Genomic DNA, 22,001 nt, shown 5'->3' with positions numbered 1-22,001 from the left:
TGATTTTATTTATTTTTATTTTTATTTTTTTCCCGGTCACCACTGCACTTCAGAATTACATAGCCTCCAAGATGATATAAATAAAGTAATTTAACATATTTATAAAGTGCATCAAAATTTCAGCTCGAGGAAAATGACAATAGTGTGGGGCGTCTAAATATTTAATTATTCACAAAAATAAGTATAAAAAAATAGAAAAATAAAAAAAATGTATAGAAAAAGGCTTGTGTAAAACAAAGATATATTGAAAAAATATATTCAAATAGCAGTGAACCACACCTAATGGCCAAATTGTAGACTGGCGGTGTCAAAAATATTTAACAAAGCTGGTTGCTTAGGCCAGCACATTAACTGAAATATTTAATTATTTCTTTCAATAAGGATAAAAATTAATGTGTCAGTGATGATGATTAGTACAAGTCACTGCTTCATAAATATAAAAAGTGTATCGCAATTGACATAAATGGCAGCTTGCAACGATAAATATCAAAAATCTCCTAATCATTGCACAATTGCCAAAGGTTGGAGTGATTCACAAAGGGAAAGAAACACAAGCTGCACTCTACTGGGAAAAGTACCGAGGCACCCCGGCTGGTGACGTCCGCTCTGGAGATACGTCGCGTGACCCCTCAAATAGCAGGCAGAAGATGAATAGGTATGTCACTACAACCCCTCGGCAATTGTGAAGAAATCGGGATATTTTGGAGATTTATCGTTGTAAGCTTCATCCCTCAAGGAATAAACACTTTTTACTCATCTGCGATGGTGAGTTATTATTATACATTTAGTCAGTTGTATACTGCATTATTCAGTCGTATGGTAATTAACAGCTGTATTTTGTACTTGTGTAAACCAGCACTACCACTTATGTCAATTGTGATACATGGTTTCTATTTATAAAGTACTAAACATTATCATTGTCACACATTAATTATTTTTATCCTTGTTGAAAGGAATTATTAACAAATATTTCTGTTAGTGTGCTGGCCTAAGTAACCGGCTTTTTTAATATATTTGTTATTGTTTTTGATATCACCACTATCTGCAATATGGCTAATCGGTGTGGTTCACAGCTATTTGTATGTCATTTTTCAATATTCAATTTTTTAGACTTATTTATGTGAATGATTAAATATTTAACCGCCCCAAAACATTGCTATTTTCCTTGAGCCGCAATTTTGATGCAGTTTATACATGTATGTATTAAATTACATTAGATAAATAACCTCCAGGATTCTGTAAAGTGCAGTAGATAGAGATGATGGAGGAGATGTCTGGTGGTGCGGAATTGTGGAGAGCTTTTTGGGCAAGTTTGTATTGTACTCTGTAGTGAATGGGCAACCAGTGCAATGACTGGAACTATAGAAGGACGGTTCCAATAGCACGTTAAGGGTAATAAGACCATGAAAGGGCATCCTCTGGGGTGTGATAACTGCAAAATGGTGCGGATACAAAACAGTTTTTTGGCACAAATGAGTAAATATTTGTGTACATTATTACAACCCATGGCAAAAATTATAGAACCACCGGGCTCGGAGGATGTTCATTCAGTTGTTTAATGTTGTTTTAAAAAAGCGTATCACAGACATGGCACAAAACTAAAGTCATTTCAGATGGCAACTTTATGGCTTTAAGAAACACTAAAAGAAATCAAGAAAAAAAATGTGGTACTCAGTAAGCGTAATTTTTTACAGACCAAGCAGAGGGAAAAAATTATGGAATCACTCAATTCTGAGGAAAAAATTATGGAATCATGAAAAACAAACACACAAAAGAACACTCCAATACATCACTAGTATTTTGTTGCACCACCACTTTAATAAAAGCTTGCAGTCTCTGAGGCATGGACTTAATGAGTGACAAACAGTACTCTTCATCAATCTTGCTCCAACTTTCTCTGATTGCTGTTGCCAGATCAGCTTTGCCGGTTGGAGCCTTGTCATGGACCATTTTCTTCAACTTCCACCAAAGATTTTCAACTGGATTGAGATCCGGACTATTTGCAGGCCATGACATTGACCTTATGTGTCTTCTTTCAAGGAATGTTTTCACAGTTTTTGCTCTATGGCAGGATGCATTATCATCTTGAAAAAATGTCATCATCCCCAAACATCCTTCCATCCATCCATCCCCCAGTGCCTTTACCTGACATGCAGCCCCATATCCTCAATGACTGTGGAAATTTGCATGTTCTCTTCATGCAGTCATCTTTATAAATCTCATTGGAACGGCACCAAACAAAAGTTCCAGCATCACCTTGCCCAATGCAGATTTGCCATTCGTCACTGAATATGACTTTCATCCAGTCATCCACAGTCCACGATTGCTTTTCCGTAGCCCATTGTAACCTTGTTTTTTTTCTGTTTAGGTGTTAATGATGGCTTATGTTTAGCTTTTCTGTATGTAAATCCCTTTTCCTTTAGGCAGTTTCTTACAGTTCGGTCACAGACATTGACTCCAGTTTCCTCCCATTCGTTCCTCATTTGTTTTGTTCTACATTTCCTGTTTTGGAGACATATTGCTTTAAGTTTCCGGTCTTGACGCTTTGATGTCTTCCTTGGTCTACCAGTATGTTTGCCTTTGACAACCTTCCCATGTTGTTTGTATTTGGTCCAGATTTTAGACACAGCTGACTGTGAACAACCAACATCTTTTGCAACATTGCGTGATGATTTACCTTCTTTTAAGAGTTTGATAATCCTCTCCTTTTTCTCAATTGACATCTTTCGTGTTGGAGCCATGATTCATGTCAGTCCACTTGGTGCAACAGCTCTCCAAGGTGTGATCACTCCTTTTTAGATGCAGACTAACGAGCAGATCTAATTTGATGATTTGCGGAAGCGCTGCGTTTTCGCCGCCATTGACTTGCATTGAATCGCTTGGATTCCGCATCACTGCATCTGTACATGCGGAATCCAAGCGTTTCAATGTGCGGATGGTACCCGGGTGTGGAGGAGAGGAGACTCTCCTCTGGACCCGGGTACTATAGTACCTGTAAAAAAAAAAAAAAAGAATAAAAAATAAATATTTATATTTACCTTCTTATGGCCCCCGCTGCGCTTGTCCTCCCTTGCCGGCAGATTGCGGTGGACTGAAGGACCTGCGCTGACGTCATAGTTGTGTGACGGCAGGTCCTTCAGTGTAGTGTACCGCGAGCTGCCGGCAAGGGAGGACGGAGTGAAGCAAGACTGCGGGGGCCATCAGAGGGTAAGTATAGATTTATTTTTTTATTTTTAAACCTTCTTTAAGGTCACACTATATAAATCCATGCCGGCTGCATGGATTTATATAGTGTGACCAAGTTGACAAGCACTTTCCAAGTGATGCTAAAATCGATTGGAAAGCTCTTGACAACCCACATGCGGAAATGCAAGTGAAGAACGCTTCACATCCGCTTGTCCCTGGCAGGAAAAACTCATGTACAATCCGCATGCGTTTTTTTCTGCCAGGGAGATGCAGAAATGCTCAGGAAAAAATCCGGAGCATTTATGCATCGTGTGCACATAGCCTTAGTGTTTCTTAAAGCCCTAAAGTTGTCATTTGAAATGACTTTAGTTTTGTGCCATGTCTGTGATCTGCTTTTTTTTCAACAGCATTAAACAACTGAATGAACATCCTCTGAGCCCGGTGATTCCATAATTTTTGCCAGGGGTTGTAGAAGACCACGTTGTGAATTTGGGAATAACTCTTTAGTACTTCCTTTAACACAAGCTAATCAGATAATGTAACATATTATATTTTGCAAAACTAAACACTGGTGTGAACTGCTGTGGTCATGAAATTGCTATATTAAATGCAGGGAATTGACAAAACAAGTAAATAATCCTGACCGGAGTACTAGATAAAAAGACAAATGTGTAATCCAAACGTACTGAATTCATAATTTGGTATAGGGTTAATGGGTGAAAATGTTATAAAATGTTCTCCTGGTGGCTGCTTGCATAAATAAAATGATTGTGGTCAGTGTCCTGCTTGACTTTGCAAATGTTTCTTTGCTTATCCAACAGGTGTGGGAAGGCCGGTGGAGAGTTATTCCATATGACGTGCTTCCTGACTGGCTGAAGGATAATGACTACCTTTTACATGGACACCGTCCACCAATGCCTTCGTTCCGGGCTTGCTTCAGGAGCATTTTCAGAATACATACTGAGACAGGAAATATCTGGACTCATTTACTAGGTACATGGTACATTTCTGGTATACACTATGTGATGGAACCTGAAGCTTGTAGGAATCTCTTCTGCTGTCATAACATATCATTACATAGGGGTAGTTGATTAAATTCGTATGTCCCGTATCTGTAGAAATTGGAAAATATCTTCGTTCTCTCCAAGCTATGTCTACCGTTGATGTGATACTTTTTTTATTATTATTATTATTTCTGAGACCTTCAAACCTGCTTACCAGTACACACTTTCCTAAATATTCTTTTTAAAGTAAAATGTAAAGAATCTTTTTGGTCCAAGAGTAACAGAAGTATACTGTCCAGTACACCTTGATATATTTAAATGCACTTCTAACTTCTATCTTTTTGTCATTTTTGTGCAGGCTTTTTACTATTCCTTTTCCTGGGGGTTTTGACTATGCTTAGACCTAATATGTACTTCATGGCTCCCCTACAAGAGAAGGTGGTTTTTGGAATGTTCTTTTTGGGGGCAGTGTTGTGTCTCAGCTTCTCTTGGCTGTTTCACACTGTGTACTGTCACTCGGAGAAAGTATCCCGCACATTTTCTAAGTAAGTATGTTTAGATTGCATGCTGTTTGAATGCTTGCATGTAATTCAATGAACACCATTGCAATTGTAAGGTACATAAGTCATATGGATATCTAAGGAAAGTTGTACCCGCAGAGGGTTTTTCTTCACCTATCCATGGGGAACCTACAACATGTACAATAGTATACAACAACCCATTTGGATCACAAACATCATGATTAGAGTTTCAAAAGTGGGAACAGTGCCCCTTTTGTCCACCTAAAACAACTCCATATACATGCCATAATTTATAACCAGGAGAAAAATGAAGCCTTCAATAGCTTAGAACGATTATTCAAATTTTATTACATATAAAGATTAAAATCAGTAACAAAAAACACACCATATAACATTTATGCACAAAAAAGTGATCAACACAGACCTCAAGCTGTGAGTAGCCAGTGGCACCAATAACAATGTGGTATCATGAATAGTGACTATGCCACAAGGGCATTCCTATACGTAGTACATACTGATAGTATCTAATGAGTCCATAGGTTAAACCCTGAGCCAAAGGGAAGGTATAGTACCTAGTACATCTTGGTAGTTATCAATAGGCTCAAGGGAGAATACATGTTAAATAATTGGACTCATGAACATACCCAGCAGTTGGAGATGGACGCCAATGGGACCGTCAGCCTGGTGAGAAGATTCCCCACGTCCCCTACGCATGTTTTGCTTGTATAAATGACCTCTTTATCATGGGGGAATATCATGTACAATAGGGTGCCATATTTTGCTGCTTGCTCACAACAGATTTCAGCATGCATTGAAATTAGTTGTTTTGTTTTGCAAATCCAAAAGTAAAATCCACAGCCATATGGAATGTGTGAATTTACCTTAGAATAATTCTTAACTTTGCATTGGAGATGTATTTATGCTTAGTTATCTATTACTCTGATTATCGAGTGTCTATGCATACATCATGCATTTTTTTCTAAATTAAAAACTAAGATATCATGACTAAAAGAGGAAATTAATTAAAAATAAATATTTAAACATATTCAGATATTACTGTCTTTGTCTCTTAAAAAAAAAAAAAAAAAAAAAATCAAGTTAGTTACCGGTTTGTGAAACTGATTTTCTTTTCCAAAAAAAAACAAAAAAATGCTGTATCGGGCTCTTTTAATCTGAATTTTTGTGGTCCGAGATTAGACTAGAGTAAAGCTGACATGAGTAATGTCTCCAGAGACTATGCACATTACCTGAAAATATTCATTATTCACATTCGAACAGGTGTCCGTATTGGACCCTCCTTTTCTTAACATATTTATTAATGACCTTGTAAAGGTCATACAGAGTAGAATTTCAATATTTGGAGATGATACTAAACTCTGCAAGATATTCAACACAGAGGAGGGTAATGTAATATTACAGGGGGATTAATGTAGACTGGAGGCTTGGGCTGAGGAATGGTAATTAAAGTTTAATATAGATAAATGTAAGGTCATTCACTTGGGCAGAGGAAATAAAATGTACATTTATGCATTAAATGCTAAAACATTGGGTAAAACTATCACTGAAAAAGACATGGGTGGGCGGCAAACTCAACTTTAGTGACCAGTACCAGGCCGCTGCTGCCAAGGCAAATAATAATAATAATAATGGGATGCATTAAAAGACAAGGACATTGTTTTGCCTCTATACAAGTCACTAGTGCGGCCACACTTAGAATACTGCGTACAATTTTGTGCTCAGTGTATAAGAAGGACATAGCTGAACTAGAGCGGGTGCAGATAAGAGTGACCAAGGTTATTAGGGTAATGGGTGGACTGCAATACCAAGACAGGTTATCAAACATGGGGTTATTCAGTTTGGAATAATGAAGGCTTGGGGGATGATATTATTACATTGTACAAATATACGAGGAGACAGTACAGGAATATTTCTAATGATCTTTACACCTAGGCCTACAATGGAAACAAGGGGCATCCTCTATGTCTGGAGCACATATGTCAAACTCTGTATTTGCACCTCAACGCCAGGTGCATCCCCCACCCGGCATCGCACTTTCTACTAGACAGTCAAAAACAATGATGGAGGAAGGAGTGTCAGCTGATACTCCCTCTCCAATTATTCCCCCTCTGCGTCTGACGTCTCAGACGCAGAGGATCTGAAGAGACTGGAGCAGTGGAGGAACGAGTAGAGGTATTTATTTTTTTAATGTGAGGCCATTATACTGTGTGGAGCACTTTTTGTGGGGCCATTATACTGTATGGAGCACTTTTTTGTGGGGCCCATTACACTGTATGGAGGGCTGTTGTGGGTATTACAATTGGAGAATCATTCTGTGATGGGGTCACCATTCTTTGTCGAGGGGGATTGAGGGAGAGGGAGGAGTACAGTAGGGTCATCTTACAGTGCGTATGGGAAAATTCTGTGGGGATATCATACTGAGTTTCGGGGCACTTTTTTGTTTGCATCTTAATTTAGTTTCTGTATTATTCAAGGTCTTTTATCCTTTATTACATATTTAAAGTAGGCCATTGGGTCATATGTTTTTTACGGCTCTTACATAAGGTTATATTATATTCCAAAATTTTATTCTAAAATCTATTAATTAAAATGTACTTTATTCATGAGACAACCCCGTTAAGGTTGTTTCCATATAAAAAAGTTCATTGTTATATTTGATATGGAAAAATTTCCTCAATTGTAGACATTTTTTTTCATAAAGATCAAGGTTGGCCCGCAACTTTGTCCAAGCTTTTAATTTTCGCCCTCTGTGTATTTGAGTTTGACATTCCTGGTCTAGAGGAAAGAAGGTTTAATCGTAATCACAGACGCAGATTCTTTACTGTAAGAGCAGTGAGACAATGGAACTCTGCCACGTGATGTTTAATGGTTGATTCAAGAAGAGCCTGGATGCCTTTCTTGAAAAAGATTCTATTACAGGTTCTGGTTACTAGGTTCTGTGATGGGACGTTGATCCAGGGAATTCGTCTGATTGTCATATGTGGAGTCGGGAAGGAATTCTTCCCCTAATAAGGTGCTATTAGAAACTGCCACATGGGTTTTTTGCCTTACTCTGAATCAACATGTTAGGCTATAGGATAGGTTGGACTTGATGAACCTACATTTACTTTCAACCTTAAAAACTATTTCATGTACATCAGTAAAAGTAATTATTAGGTAATGTTTTCCATAAATGCATCTTTGTATTAACCACTTCCAATTTTCCAGGCTGGACTACTCTGGTATTGCCCTCCTCATCATGGGAAGCTTTGTGCCCTGGCTGTATTACTCATTCTACTGCTCCCCTCAGCCTCGTCTCATATACCTGTCCATAGTCTGTGTGCTGGGCATCACTGCTATTGTTGTAGCACAATGGGATCGCTTTGCCACACCAAAGCATAGACCAACACGAGCTGGTAATTTTAACATTTAACATATCCATAGAAAAAGTACATATTGGATGCTAGTGCCATTCATGACTTTTTTTTTTTTTTTTTTTTTCTATAATATTTTTGAGACCTTCCGAATAAATAACATTATAAAATATCATTATATTTCTCATGACTGATAAAACTGAAATTCGCTCATTTACTTTAGTGTTATTAAACATTTGTCAAAACTAATGAAGTACTGTATTTTTCAGACTAGAAGACACACCCCAAGTTTACAGGAGTTAAATAGGTTAAAATCTATTTTTAACCTATCATTTGGATCAGGCACGTCAGGGGTCACAGATGCGTCTTACAGTCCGGATGTAGCTTACCGGGGACAGTGGGGCAGCATCACTTTTGTGTAATTTGACAACAGGAGTGGGGCGATGATGCAGGCCCTGGGCTAGGAGGCGGGGGTGTCCCCTTGGTGCGAGGCAGGAGCGGAGTCCCGTCTGCACATATTGATCTCCCGACTGTCTTCAATAAAATCACGTCGGAGGCTGCGCATTCGCAGATTGAGATCTTGGCTCGCCAGTGAGCTGAGAGATAAATCTGCACATGCACCGACAACCAGCGTCGTTTTCCTGAAGCCCACCACAAGGTCAATGTGTGCACCGCCGGGACACCCCCTCCTCCTAGCCCAGGGCCCACAGCATCGCCCCACTCCTGCTGCTGCTTCCTACAGTGGCTACCCTGCTCCTGCCTGCCTCCTGTGACCTTGTTCCACCGCCGCCACCCCCCCTCCCAGGTAAGCTACATTAGGCACCCCCATTATCCTCCCAAATTTGGAGGGAAAAAAGTGCTGCTTATTGTCGGAAAAATACGGTATGTTTAGAAAGCTGACTACCATTGCATAAAAGGAACTTGTTGGTAATTTACTATATATTTAAATACTATAGCATTAAAAGGAACAACAGGGTTTTTTTCTTCATGTATCTGGGGCTAAAAACCTATTTTGTAATTTGGCATCTTGAATCTTGCACCACTTGCCTTCTATAGCCATGTGTTGCACTGTGTATTGCTGGCTGCAGAATGACTTCTCTGTCCATGCTCATTCAGATGTGAGTGTTTGTAACTCTGTCATTTGTCTTTTTATGACCACAGACCACTTCAAAGTTGACTGTGTAGCTAAACGAAGCCCGCAAAATGTTTAATGAAACCCAATTGCAAAAATGCCTAGCCACAAATACATGCATCGGAGTAAAAAAAAACAAAACACCTTAAGATGTAGTATGCGATTGAAATAAAATCAATACTGAGGCTGCAGCGTGATTGACAGGTCCCTTCTAGGATCTTTTTATGCTGGATAATCACTGCATAGGGATCAGCTTTGTAAAGCAACTTGTTTGTTACAATTTACTGTGCTATGACTTAAATAGAGTGCCCACATGTTATGCCTAAGAATCTACATGGACATCATAAACTGTTCAGTACGAATAGAATCCATATCCTATAGAAAAAATCTACATAAGAACCAAAAAAATACAGAAAACTCTAATAGTATACAAATTTTTATTTATAAGATGATACAAAATACAATAAAAAACAGTCATAAAAAGTGGGAAACCACCAGGTGGCACCGCAGCCCCAAATATCAAGTCATTACAAATAGAAGCACCAAATAATCAGGTTGTTACTAAGCAAGCTAATGAATGTCATTCAAGTCATTAGAACTACACCAGACATAGGCAATTCTGCCATAGAATCGAACAAACGAATCTGCATGAATGTCATTGCACGCCCTGACTAACATAGAGCTACATGTTACACAATGATGAATGACCTGCTTAGGGACAACAGAGACCCGACACATGTTTCGCCTGTTATAGCCGCCTTCTTTCTGTATTATTTTGGTTCTTATGTACTTTTTTCTGTATGATATTAGTGCTGGACTTAGTACAGTGTTTTGTTTTTTTTACTTAAAGGGGTTGTCCGGGCTTAAGCTACAAGTCTGCAGTCACTCTATGTGACTGCAAACTTATGAATCCTCACATCATACGAGCTATGAGGAGTCTCTGTGCATGGAACGGCGGCCATATGACCGCAGGTATGCAATAAGCATTCTCCCGACCATATTTTGACTAGAAGGGCACAGCTACCCGCAATGCAAGAGTATTGGGTGAGGCTAGAAACAGTCTAGTTGGAATGTGGCTGGGAGTATGCAAATTGCACGACCCGCTGCTCCTGGCATTGGCGAATCCTCACAGCAGTGCGCGCGTTGTGAGGATTCACAAGTCTGCAGTATCAGAGTGACTGCAGATTTGTAATTTAAGACTGAACAACCCTTTTAATCTGGTTAAGTGACTGGAAACAGAGTCTTTGTAAATGGTACATTCTCTAAGTGAGGTATAGTCAGCAGTGGAGACCACAGGGATCTGTGCTAGGACCAACTTTTTTTAAGCTCTACTCTTGAGAGGAAAGAGTCAGTCTTTGCTGATGACACAAGACTATGTAGGACAATAAAAACTGACCTTGATGTTACAAAATGATCTGGATAAGATGTCTGAATGGGCAAACACTTGACATGAGGTTTAATGTAGAGTAATGCACCTAGGATGGAGTAATCCTATTGCTACATATACATTGAATGTAAGTATACTTATGATTACAGAACAGAAGGATTTGGGTATTCTGGCTACAAGTAATTTGAGCAGCAGTATTCCATGCCAAGCAGCAGCCGCAAAAGCAAACAAGATTTTAGGGTGTATCAAAAGAGATAAAATCCCTCAATCCCAGCATATTACCCCTCTATGGCTGTGTGTCCATTATGTGTTTTTTAAGCGTTTCCGCAGTGGCAATTCCGCTGCAGAAACGCTTGGTAGAAGGCCTGCCATGTTCCCCAATGATAATCCCCCATGTGCTGTGCACATGCTGCGGAAATTTCCGCTGCGGATTATCATTGTGGAAAAATCCGCAGCACTACCAATCATTTTGCGGAAACGCTGCGTTTTCGCTGCCATCGACTTGCATTGGACCGCGTGACCTCCGCATCACTACATCTGCACATGCGGTTCAATGTGCACATGGTACCCGGGTCTGGAGAAGAGGAGACTCCTCCAAACTCGGGTACCATAGTACCTGTAAAAAAAAGAATAAAATAAAAATTATACATTATACTTACCTTCTGATGGCCCCAGAAGTCCTTAGCGATTGGTCGTGGCTTGGCGGCAGCTCGCGATGGTCTAAAAGGACCTGCCATGACGTAATTTAGTCATGTGACAAAGGAGTGGCTCAAAAAGAAGTACATTAAGGTCATGGAGTGGCCCAGCCAGTCTCCAGACCTTAATCCCATAGAAAACTTATGGAGGGAGTTGAAGCTCCGAGTTGCCAAGTGACAGCCTCAAAATCTGAATAATTTAGAGATGATCTGCAAAGAAGAGTGGACCAAAATTCCTACTAACACGTGCGCAATCCTCATCATCAACTACAAAAAACGTCTGACTGTTGTGCTTGCCAACAAGGGTTTTGCCACCAAGTATTAAGTGTTGTTTGCCAGAGGAATCAAATACTTATTTCTCACTGCAAAATGCAAAAAAATTATCTAATTTATACAATGTGATTTTCTTGATTTTTTGGGGGATATTCTATCTCTCAATGTTAAAATTAACCTACCCTTAAAATTATAAACTGTTCATGTCTTTGTCAGTGGGCAAACTTACAAAAAACAGCAAGGGATCAAATAATTATTTCCCCCATTGTACATAAATGTAAAAAAAAATAAACAAACATATGACACTTTGAAATATGTATTTTGCATAAAGGATAATCCTTTATTGATCTTTTCTTTCTAGGCGTATTTCTAGGCCTCGGCCTGAGTGGCATTGTTCCTACTCTCCATTTCACTATCGCAGAGGGCTTTGTTAAAGCGACTACAGTGGGCCAGATGGGCTGGTTCTTCCTAATGGCTGTCATGTATATAACAGGGGCTGGTCTGTATGCAGCTCGGATCCCTGAACGTTTCTTCCCTGGAAAGTTTGATATCTGGGTAAATATGGTGGTTTATAAAATTAATTGTAGATGTATTATACCTTGCAGTTGAAAGGATATTCTAAAAACTAAAATAGGTATCCTTTTATTTGTTAATTTTATGACTGCGTTGGATATTTAGATCCAAGGGTTAACGTTTTTCCTTGTAAAGAGTAACATGCCAAGCCTGGCATGCCACTGTGAGGAGACTTTTAAGCCTTGCAGTGCTCCTCTGGGAAATTTAAATGTTCTAATTGTCTCTTTAGAGAGGAAGAGGACTAGGACTCTAGTGCCGCCTATAAGAAGTAGTAATGATAAAAGTCAATATCGACCCTTTAACGAGCCTTGCCTCATGATTTAAGATAAAAGCCAAACCTGAATCTCAGTTTGCAGACACTGTTTCGGGGTGCTTCCCCTCATCAGTTCAACGTGTGAGATCTGGTTTGGCTGGGTGAGAGGCGTCTGACCGGGATCCAAGGGATATCCAAGGATATTTAGAGACATATTGCAAATAATAAGTTACATTTTTTCGGTTGGTCATACACTACATTAAGATTGTGTCCTTTTCTCTTCCCTTTGTTTTCCAGTTTCAGTCTCACCAAATCTTTCATGTACTGGTTGTAGCCGCTGCCTTCATCCACTTCTATGGTGTTTCCAACCTACAAGAGTTCCGTTATGGGCTGGAGGGTGGCTGTACAGATGATTCTCTTCTGTAATGTCTGGACATAAGTAGATAATCACCTTTCCTCTGGAGATCTACAAGGGGAGAGTTAGAGAACTAAACCAATTTAGTACCCAACTGTATTTTCACGATAAAGCCCAGAAGCCCCCGGTTACAAGGCACTGGTCACTATTACCTCCTCATTATGGAATACAAGAGCACTTCATGCACAAGACGTAGGAGGACAAGATGAAACCAAGCTGTATATTGAACAATGACTTTACATTGCCTTGTGGGATAAGAGGAAAGAGGCACTAGTTCTATTATTTTATCTTCTATCAAAATCTCTGCTTCATTATTTTACATCTTTCTACCATCGGTGTTTTAAATTGTTCTAGAATCTGATAAAACATTATAGGAAGTCACACCTTATCATTTTGAAGCATCTTGTACCAATGAGAGCAATATATTGTATGAGCAAAGCGTTTGTGGAGCTGACATTTTGCTTTGATGATAACTTTGGATACAGAGCATTAATTTCTATTGTGCTCTAGCTACCTATACCAAGCACACATGCAAGTATGTGAACTATCAAAATAATTTTACAGTCTTAAAGCCTAAATCTGATGAACTTGAAAATTGTGATCTGACTGCAGTTAGCCCCAATATCGATTATTCTCCATTTCATGCAGAGCCAAGATGCCTAAGATACGAGTACAGACTCCAGTGATGCATCACTTACTGGGCTTCTTGCTGCAGTTTTGATAAAATCACTGCTTTCTCTGCTACATGTCTACTAGTTATCTGAATGCTGAGCTCTGTGTAACCCCGCCCTCACCACTGATTGACAGCTCTGAATACACTGTGCATAGGCAGCAAGCTGCCAATTAGTGGTAGGGTCAGGGTTACACAGAGCTCATGAATATGGGGGACTACATAGTAGCAGATTTCCTATTGCTTTAGTGATAAAACCACTGTGCTATCAGCAGTAGATTATCAAGATTACAAAAAGCAGCCCAGTAAGTGATACATTGCTGGAATTAGGGTCTCTATCTCTACATCATGCTGCTCTCAGATTTGATCGCAAAAACATGGTAACAGGTTCCCTTTAAAAATATATTCAGGCTTAATAAGTCCTAAATAGACTGCCTGAGCCTAAACAGCCACTCATCAGAGGAAAAAGAGATCCGTAGCTCACACCATGGTGGCACAGGAAGAGCTGAGGAAGCTCTACAGTGTGAGTACTCTACCAACTTTCTACCCTACTGAGAATGTGGCATGGGGTAGTCAAATACTGGTGTTCAGCTTTGAAGGGAATGGGTCATGAGAAAACTGGCTATTGGTTAAGTCAAGTTTTTAGTTCAAATTTCTTTTTTTTTACCATATCATTATATTTAAAAATCAGAAATTTTTCAATTTCCACACTGGCCATGAGACCTAAAATTCAACTCCTACGTCATGTTCTTTTCAGCAATCATATGACCATAAGCAGGAATGAACGGTCTCTATTCAGTTCTATAGAAGTGTTTACAGCTTGTAGGCTATGTGCCCACGATGCAGAAATGATCAGGATTTTTCCTGAGCGTTTCTGCATCTCCCTGGCAGAAAAAACGCATGCGGATTGTACATGCGGATTGTACATGCTTTTTTCCTGCCATGGATTTATATAGTGTGACTGATAGAATGTTAAGAAATAAAAAATAAATATATACTTACCTTCTGATGGCCCCCAGTGTGCTTTTCTCGGCTTGCCGGCAGCTCGCGGTACACTGAAAGACCTGCCAATGTCAGCGGTCGCGTGACCCATCACATGACTAAATTACGTCATGGCAGGTCCTTGAGTCCACCGCGAGCTGCCGTGAAGCCAGGACAAAGACACCGGGGGCCATCAGAAGGTGAGTATAATGTATATATTTTATTTTTATTTATTTTTTTTTACAGGTTCTATGGTACCCGGGTCCAGGGAGAGTCTCCTCTTCTCCAAACCCGGGTACCATCCGCACATTGAAACGCTTGGATTCCGCATGTGCAGATGTAGTGATGCGGATGACATGCGGTCCAATGCAAGTCAATGGCGGCGAAAACGCAGCGCTTCTGCAAAATAATTGGTAGTGCTGCGGATTTTTCCGCAATGATAATCCGCAGTGGAAATTTCCGCAGCATGTGCACAGCACATGCGGATTATCATTGGGGAACATGGCAGGCCTTCTACCAAGCGTTTTTTAAGCGTTTCTGCAGCGGAATTTCCGCTGCGGAAACGCTTAGAAGCATCGTGGGCACACAGCCTTAAGGCCCCGTCACACTAAGCGATGCAGCAGCGATCCCGACAACGATACGACCTGTCAGGGATTGTTGCTGCATCGCTAATACATCGCTGGTGAGCTGTCAAACAGGCAGGCTCACCAACGATCAGGGGAGCAGCGATATCGTGGAAAGAATCGTTCCACGATGTCCTGCTCCCGTTGCCAGCCTGCTGCTTAAGCAGGAGCAGGCTGGTAACTATGGTAAATATCGGGTTACTAAGTGCGCGTGTGCCCCTAGTAACCCGCTGTTTACCATGGATACCACTCTGCTACTGTGCGCTGGAGCCTCCGCTCACCGTAGCAGAGTGGTATCTATGGTAAACAGCGGGTTACTAAGTGCGCGCGTGCCCCTAGTAACCCGATATTTACCATGGTTACCAGCCAGATCGTTGGTCCCGCTGGTCACACACAGCAATGTGTGCTGGCCAGCGGGAGGCCAACGACCAAAAAATGGTCCAGGACACTTTGCAACGATCAGCGACCTCACAGCAGGGGCCTGATCGTTGCAAAGTGTCACACGTAGCGATATCGCTTAGTGTGACGGGGCCTTTACTCTGATTTTGGCAAAGGGAGGTGAGCGGTGACCCCCCTCCTATTGTGAGTGGCTAATCTTGTGTTATCTCCTTTTATATAGAGGTGAAGCCTTTTATTGTAATACTGTCTGTGATGTTAATGAGACGGCTGAAAAGTCTAATATTAGGCCTAGGGTGAAAGCAGATTTGATTTTGGAGTTTGTTTTTAATGTAGATAGTGATATGGAAAATGTAAAAATCTAAATTTGAAAATTACATTAAAAAAAATTATAAACAGATTTGCAAACCGTTGAGTCAATTAAAAGGGTTTTATGTTACAAAAAAAACCAGACTTAACTTAATTTTTTTATGACCCACTCCCTTTAAAATGCATACAACTACATATAGGATATTCTTATTCTTTTTTTATTAAGCTAAGAACTTTAAGGTGTTGTCTAGTTGCAAAACAAAAATCTTTAGGCGCGTTCCATATAAACATGTGGAACTTGTTGATATATATTTATTTCCAAAGACCTATTCGGCTTCTATACCAGTAGCTCCTCTTCTGGTTGGTGCTCAAGTGTTTCCTAGGATGGCACATAACCAGCAAACTAACTGGTCCACTCTAATAACTAAGGCAACAGGTTGTTTGTGAAAACTGATGCATAGCCATAAAAGGGGCTGATTTATCTACTGAAGTGAGCCAGCCCCCTTCACAAATAGCACTTATTTACTGCTGCTGATAACTGAAGATCAGAACAGCTTTTGAAATAAAAGTATACTAATGAGAATTATATGTTTCGATTAGGAACACCTGAAAATATTTTTTTTTTCAACTGGCATTAGACATACTCTTTAATTGGAATAGGTTACTAGGTTTTTGCTACCTAATCCGAGAGCAGCAAAATATAGGGGGAGAAACCTGATTCCAGTTTTGTCACTTACTGGGCTGCTTATTGTAGTTTTTCTAAAATCACTGTTTTATCAGCAGGAGATTATCACTAGAGGACTAGTGAAACTGCTGCCGTGTATTTCAACCACTCCACTGATTTGGCAGCTTTGTGCCTATGCACAGTGTACAGACAGCTGTCACTCAGTGGTGTGGGCAGGGTTACCCAGAGCTCCACATTCAGAGAATTGGTAGATCTACAGCAAATAAACAGTTCTTAGTCAAAACTGCTGCAAACAGTAAATTAAGTAATACATCGCTGGACTCAGGGTCTCTGCCCCTACCTCATTCTGCTCTCAGATGGGGTAGCAAAAATCTGGCAACAGATTCCATATAAACGACTGACTTTTAATAGAAGTATCTCCTTACTAACATCACAGTAAAGAGAGTAGCAATCTGTTCAATTCCAATGACTCTCTTTTTTTCTTTTTCTAATTGTGTGTTTGTGTGATATGTCAAAAGCTAAGGAAACTGCAATGTTAAAATCCATTACCATAGATTTTATTTAATTTATTTTGCAAATGCTCTTTTCATGATATGGTAGCCCACCTCAGTGTAAAAACTGTCCCCAACAGCCTTTGGAAACGTAATTGTTTCAATAATATTTCTGTTGAAGAGGTGGCTAAATCCAGTAACGTTCCACTGTCTGTATAAACAAGTCTCATCAAAATTTAAATTCCGAAATCCATCCTGATGATCTATGTAATGGTTTGTGAATGTATTAAAATGCTTAATGATCGCCAGCTTTTCCAATTTCCTGTGCCGCTCGAGTAAGCGCCTGACTGCTCTGCAGCTTTAAGAGCTCACACATGGTCTACTGTCTGAAGTGGTAGCTGCCTTCCCAGTGTAATTCTAGAAGACTCCGAACGAGACTTCAGACTTACATTGAGATAGCGAGCTCCAGTCAGCCACACAAACCCCTGTGTGAGCCGGCTCGTTTGACTTCAGGTCACTTGGGCCAGAAGAGGACCCGAGCGGCCTTGGAAACTGGGGAAGTTGGTGATCGGTAAGTACTTCCATACTCTTACCCACCGTTACATAGACAGTTAGGACTGATTACAGAATTAAAATTTTGATCAGACTTATTTAACAATTTGTTTATTGATCATGTACTTCACAAAAATATCTATTTTGTTTGACTATCACATTTCTGGTTATACGGTATCTGTGAGGGATGATGCATATGGCTGAATCATGTTGTTAGCACCAAGAATGGAAAAGACTTTCCTGAGCTCTCTGGGCTGGATCTGATCCTGTACTTTGCTCTTAATATACATTTCATGCATGGAGATGTAATATGACCATGTGTATGAGCAAGGGATACACTGGATATCACAAGACCTCACTATGTTATAATGTAATGATCAATGTAAAAACAAAAAACAATAATGCTACTTGATTGTGTCAAAGAATTAGTTATATTATGGTAGCTCTTTGTTATAACAGTATGTATATAAATACAATATCGTGCATAAATTTATGGCAGTTTGTGGAAAAAAATGCTGCAAAGTAAGAGTGCTCTCTAAATTAGAAGTGCGTAGCTGGGTCCCTCTGAGTGCTGCCAGTTCTGAGCTGAGAGCAATGCTGAACATCTTCTGATTTCGAAGGGAAGTAAGCATGATCTGCTGCCACTCGATCTACAGCCCTCAATGCTGCCTATTGGTCTTTTTATTAAATTACCTTGAACAGCATATCTTGAAACCCCAGTCTATATTGAAATGTTTGCCTGGGAGCGACCTTGCTGATGCAGTATAACTACCTTGTGTGTTGTTGCTGTGCTCCGTTTTGTCACGGGGTATGATCTGTAACGTGAAACTGCCTGTCACAACATCATATTTGTAGCACAGTTTGGCTGTTAGTCACTCATCTTTAAGCCTCCTAAACAGCTGTTCCTGTTAAAGGGAAACAGTCATGTCCGCAACTGCTAATAAACTGCACATATAGGGTTAATCTGCAGGTTAGTAGCGATATATTGCTGCCCGACTTCCTTACTGAAAGCGTGGCTACCTAGAGATAAATTCACTTTATTCCTCCTTGGAACAATTGGTTTTTAGTCATAGGTGTGTGCCTGGAGTGACTACAGTCATCACTCGTAGCATTGTGAGCGGTGGCTGTAAGCACCCCTGGCAATTTAATGGAGAGTTTGCTCTGCACATATGCAGTGCAGAATGAGCTGTCACTCAAAGTACCAGGGTCTCCTCACAGCTGCTTAGTGTGTACTGAGCAGTGACCGTAGCCACTCGGGGCATATCTCTATGACTGAAAGCCGGTGGAATAAATTTAATTTTCTCTTGGTAGCCGCACTTTCAGTAAGGCGGCTGCACAACACTGTAATGCTATTAACCTACAGATTAACCCTGCATCTGTAGCTTAAATGGGTTGTCCACGTTTGGCATGAAAGTCTTCAGTCACGCTCTGTGTATCCTCAGAGTGTGCGCTGTCAGGATTCTTCTGTGGCAGCGGCAAGATTGGGCAGTCATGTGACCACAAGTATGCGATATGTATACTGGCAGCCACATTCTGACTAGACATGCGCGGCTTCGCTCAATTCACTTATTAAACTAGACCGTACATGTCTAGTCGGAATGTGGCCAGGTGATATGCCACATTCTGACAAGTTTTTTGTTCATTCACTTTGCATTTTGTTAATTTATAAAAACAACCTAATAAGACTTCTAGTTCTTTTTTTTTTTTTCTTAAAGTATTCTTACTTTGCAGAATTTTTTCACACCTGCCTAAAACTTTTGTGCAGTACTGTATATGCTCAGGATTTTACTTGACGTGTTTTTATAACTACTTGATATGCCCATTGTGTAATAGAAATCCCTCTGCATAGCCACATGCTTTGTATGCTTTTACTACTACCATCAATGTTGTTCCCCTGAAAAGAGTGGCAAAACACTATTCGACTATTCAGGGGAAGCGAAAACCTAATGGAAAGAACAATGATGATGTGTAGTATGCACTTGCACATATTTCTAGCAATTTTTTAGCTTTCCTTTAAAGCCCAACTATAAAAGAAATCCCCTTTGCAGAGCAACTACATCATTGCTCTCAATACTTCACGATTCTTCCTAATTTTCTTTTCATTCTATCTCCCTGTCCTAATCCTTTTTGAGGTCCTAGTTTTAAGTCATTGTGATTACAGCAAAACTAGAGTGCCAGACACTAAAAGTGTTTGCTGCAAACCACACAAACAATGGCTGCTGTTACTTTACATTGCATAGTATGTTATATCTGTTACTTAAAGTGTATCCCCAATTATATAGAAAATCAATAGTGCAGGGGTGTGCACAATATTTGTTTTTTGTTAAATAACTTGTAAAGCAGATTCTGCTTGTAACTAGTAGCATGGACCAACCACAGTCTGTGGTCTGCTCATACTGGTGCATTAGGAGACAGGACATCCTGCTGTCTCCTAGGGTTTCGTATCCACCAGGGAATCAATCCTCGTGGAATCACAGTAGATTGACTAATTTCATTACGTTTTTGGATCCCAAGTTATAAAAAGGCATGAATCAGATCATTTATAGTGCCCAAGCTAGTGGATCTTTAAAGGGAATGTATCACTTATATTTTTACTAATTAAACCAGATACTGAAACATACTTCCTTGTTTTTCCAACCTGTCTTTATTTTCTGATTGCAGATATTTAATTCTATTATCTATACATGATTATATGGAGACCATCTTGCTTGAGCGGCTTATAAAAGAAAAAGCTTAGAAAATGTCTGATTTCTGTTAAAAGAGAAAAAAAATCACCATATACGTCCATGGGTTGTGTGTGGCATATTAGCTTAGCCGCTTTCACGACCGTACAACCTAGTTGCAACAACAAAGACACAACTCATGGACAGATGCGGTGTTCTATTTTATTTTTATAGAGCACACCACTGAGTCCCCACGATGCGGATTTAATGCTTTTCCGCTGCAGCATTTCCGCCGCGGAAACGCATTAAAATCGCTTGTTAAGAGGTCTGGGATGTTCCCCAATGATAATCCGCATGTGCTGTGCACATGCTGCAGAAATTTCCGATGCGGATTATCATTGTGGAAAAATCTGCAGCACAACCAATTTGGGTGCGATTTTGAGGCAAAATCGCGCCCATTGACTTGAATTGATCCGCATAACATCCACATGTATGCATGCGGATGTTATGCGGTTCAGTGTGCGGATGGTACCCGGGTCTGGAGAAGAGGAGACTCTCCTCCAACCCGGGTACCATAGTACCTACAAGTAAAAAAATATATATATATATATATATTCATACACACCTCTCTGGCGGCCCCTGGTCTCCTCCCGGCAGTGTCCTCTCTCCTCGGCGTCCTGCGGTGTACTGGCAGGACCTGCGGTGACATCATTTACTCAGGTGATGGTCACGTGACCATCAGCTGACTGAATGACGTTACCGCAGGTCCTGCCAGTACACCGCGGGACGCCAAGGAGCGAGGACATTGCCAGGAGGATACCGGGGGCCGCCGGAGAGGTGAATATAAGATTTTTTTACATTTTTAATTATTTTTTTTACTTTAGATGCTGCATTTGATAGTAGAAATTTCCTCTAAGTTGGTCACACAATATAAATCCATGCCAGTTACATGGATTTATATTGTGTGACCAACTTGTCAAGCCCTTTTCCAAGTGATGCTCAAAATCGCTTGAAAAAAATGCTAAAAAAACGCATGTAAAATCCGCATGCGTTTTTTCTGCCAAGGAGATGCAGAAATGCTCAGGAAATTTCTGCTTCAAATCTGCATCGTGGGCACATACCCTAAGATATGCTTTACAGTTTGGAGATGGCTCATAGACTTACAAGGGAGAGTGTTATAAGCATGGTCTGTGATGTATGCAGAGGTATTTGTGCAGGAACGGGGAGGAGGTGAGCTGTGACCATTACCTATTGGTGTGATCCTGTTCTATCTATCGAATATACACTGCCCACAAAAATAAAGGGAACCCTCAAATAACACATCCTAGATCTGAATGAATGAAATATTCTCATTGAATACTTTGTTCTGTACACAGTTGAATGTGCTGACAACAAAATCACACAAAAATCATCAATGGAAATCACATTTATTAACCAATGGAGGCCTGGATTTGGAGTCACCCCCAAAATTAAAGTGGAAAAACACACTACAGGCTGATCTAACTTTGATGTAATGTCCTTAAAACAAGTCAAAATGAGGCTCAGTATTGTGTGTGGCCTCCACGTGCCTGTATGACCTCCCTACAACGCCTGGGCATGCTCCTGATGAGGTTGCGGATGGTCTCCTGTGGGATCTCCTCCCAGACCTGGACTAAAGCATCCGCCAACTCCTGGACAGTCTGTGGTGCAACGTGACGGTGGATGGAGCGAGACATGATGTCCCAGATGTGTTCAATCGGAATCAGGTCTGGGGAACAGGTGGGCCGGTCCATAGCTTCAATGCCTTCATCTTGCAGGAACTGCTGACACACTCCAGCCATA

At 40.4% G+C, this 22,001-nt stretch overlaps 1 protein-coding gene across 1 annotated transcript in view; it reads left to right on the top strand.

Moving 5' to 3' along the window:
- ADIPOR1 (adiponectin receptor 1) overlaps positions 1-20,137 on the top strand; it is a 30,989-nt gene extending 10,852 nt beyond the window's left edge. The window contains exons 4-8 of the mRNA XM_073666698.1: positions 4,008-4,179; positions 4,549-4,735; positions 7,937-8,124; positions 11,931-12,124; positions 12,693-20,137. Coding sequence (XP_073522799.1) covers positions 4,008-4,179; positions 4,549-4,735; positions 7,937-8,124; positions 11,931-12,124; positions 12,693-12,821 — 870 coding nt within the window. The 3' untranslated portion in view covers positions 12,822-20,137. The remainder of the gene's footprint in view (positions 1-4,007; positions 4,180-4,548; positions 4,736-7,936; positions 8,125-11,930; positions 12,125-12,692) is intronic.
- Positions 20,138-22,001: the final 1,864 nt, after the last annotated feature.

Source organism: Phyllobates terribilis, unplaced genomic scaffold (genome assembly GCF_046119375.1).
Source record: "Phyllobates terribilis strain yellow unplaced genomic scaffold, ASM4611937v1 Scaffold_2__4_contigs__length_985480577, whole genome shotgun sequence".
Lineage (NCBI taxonomy): Eukaryota > Metazoa > Chordata > Amphibia > Anura > Dendrobatidae > Phyllobates > Phyllobates terribilis.
Note: the sequence above shows the minus strand (reverse complement) of the source record. Positions and strands in the feature narration are given on the sequence as shown.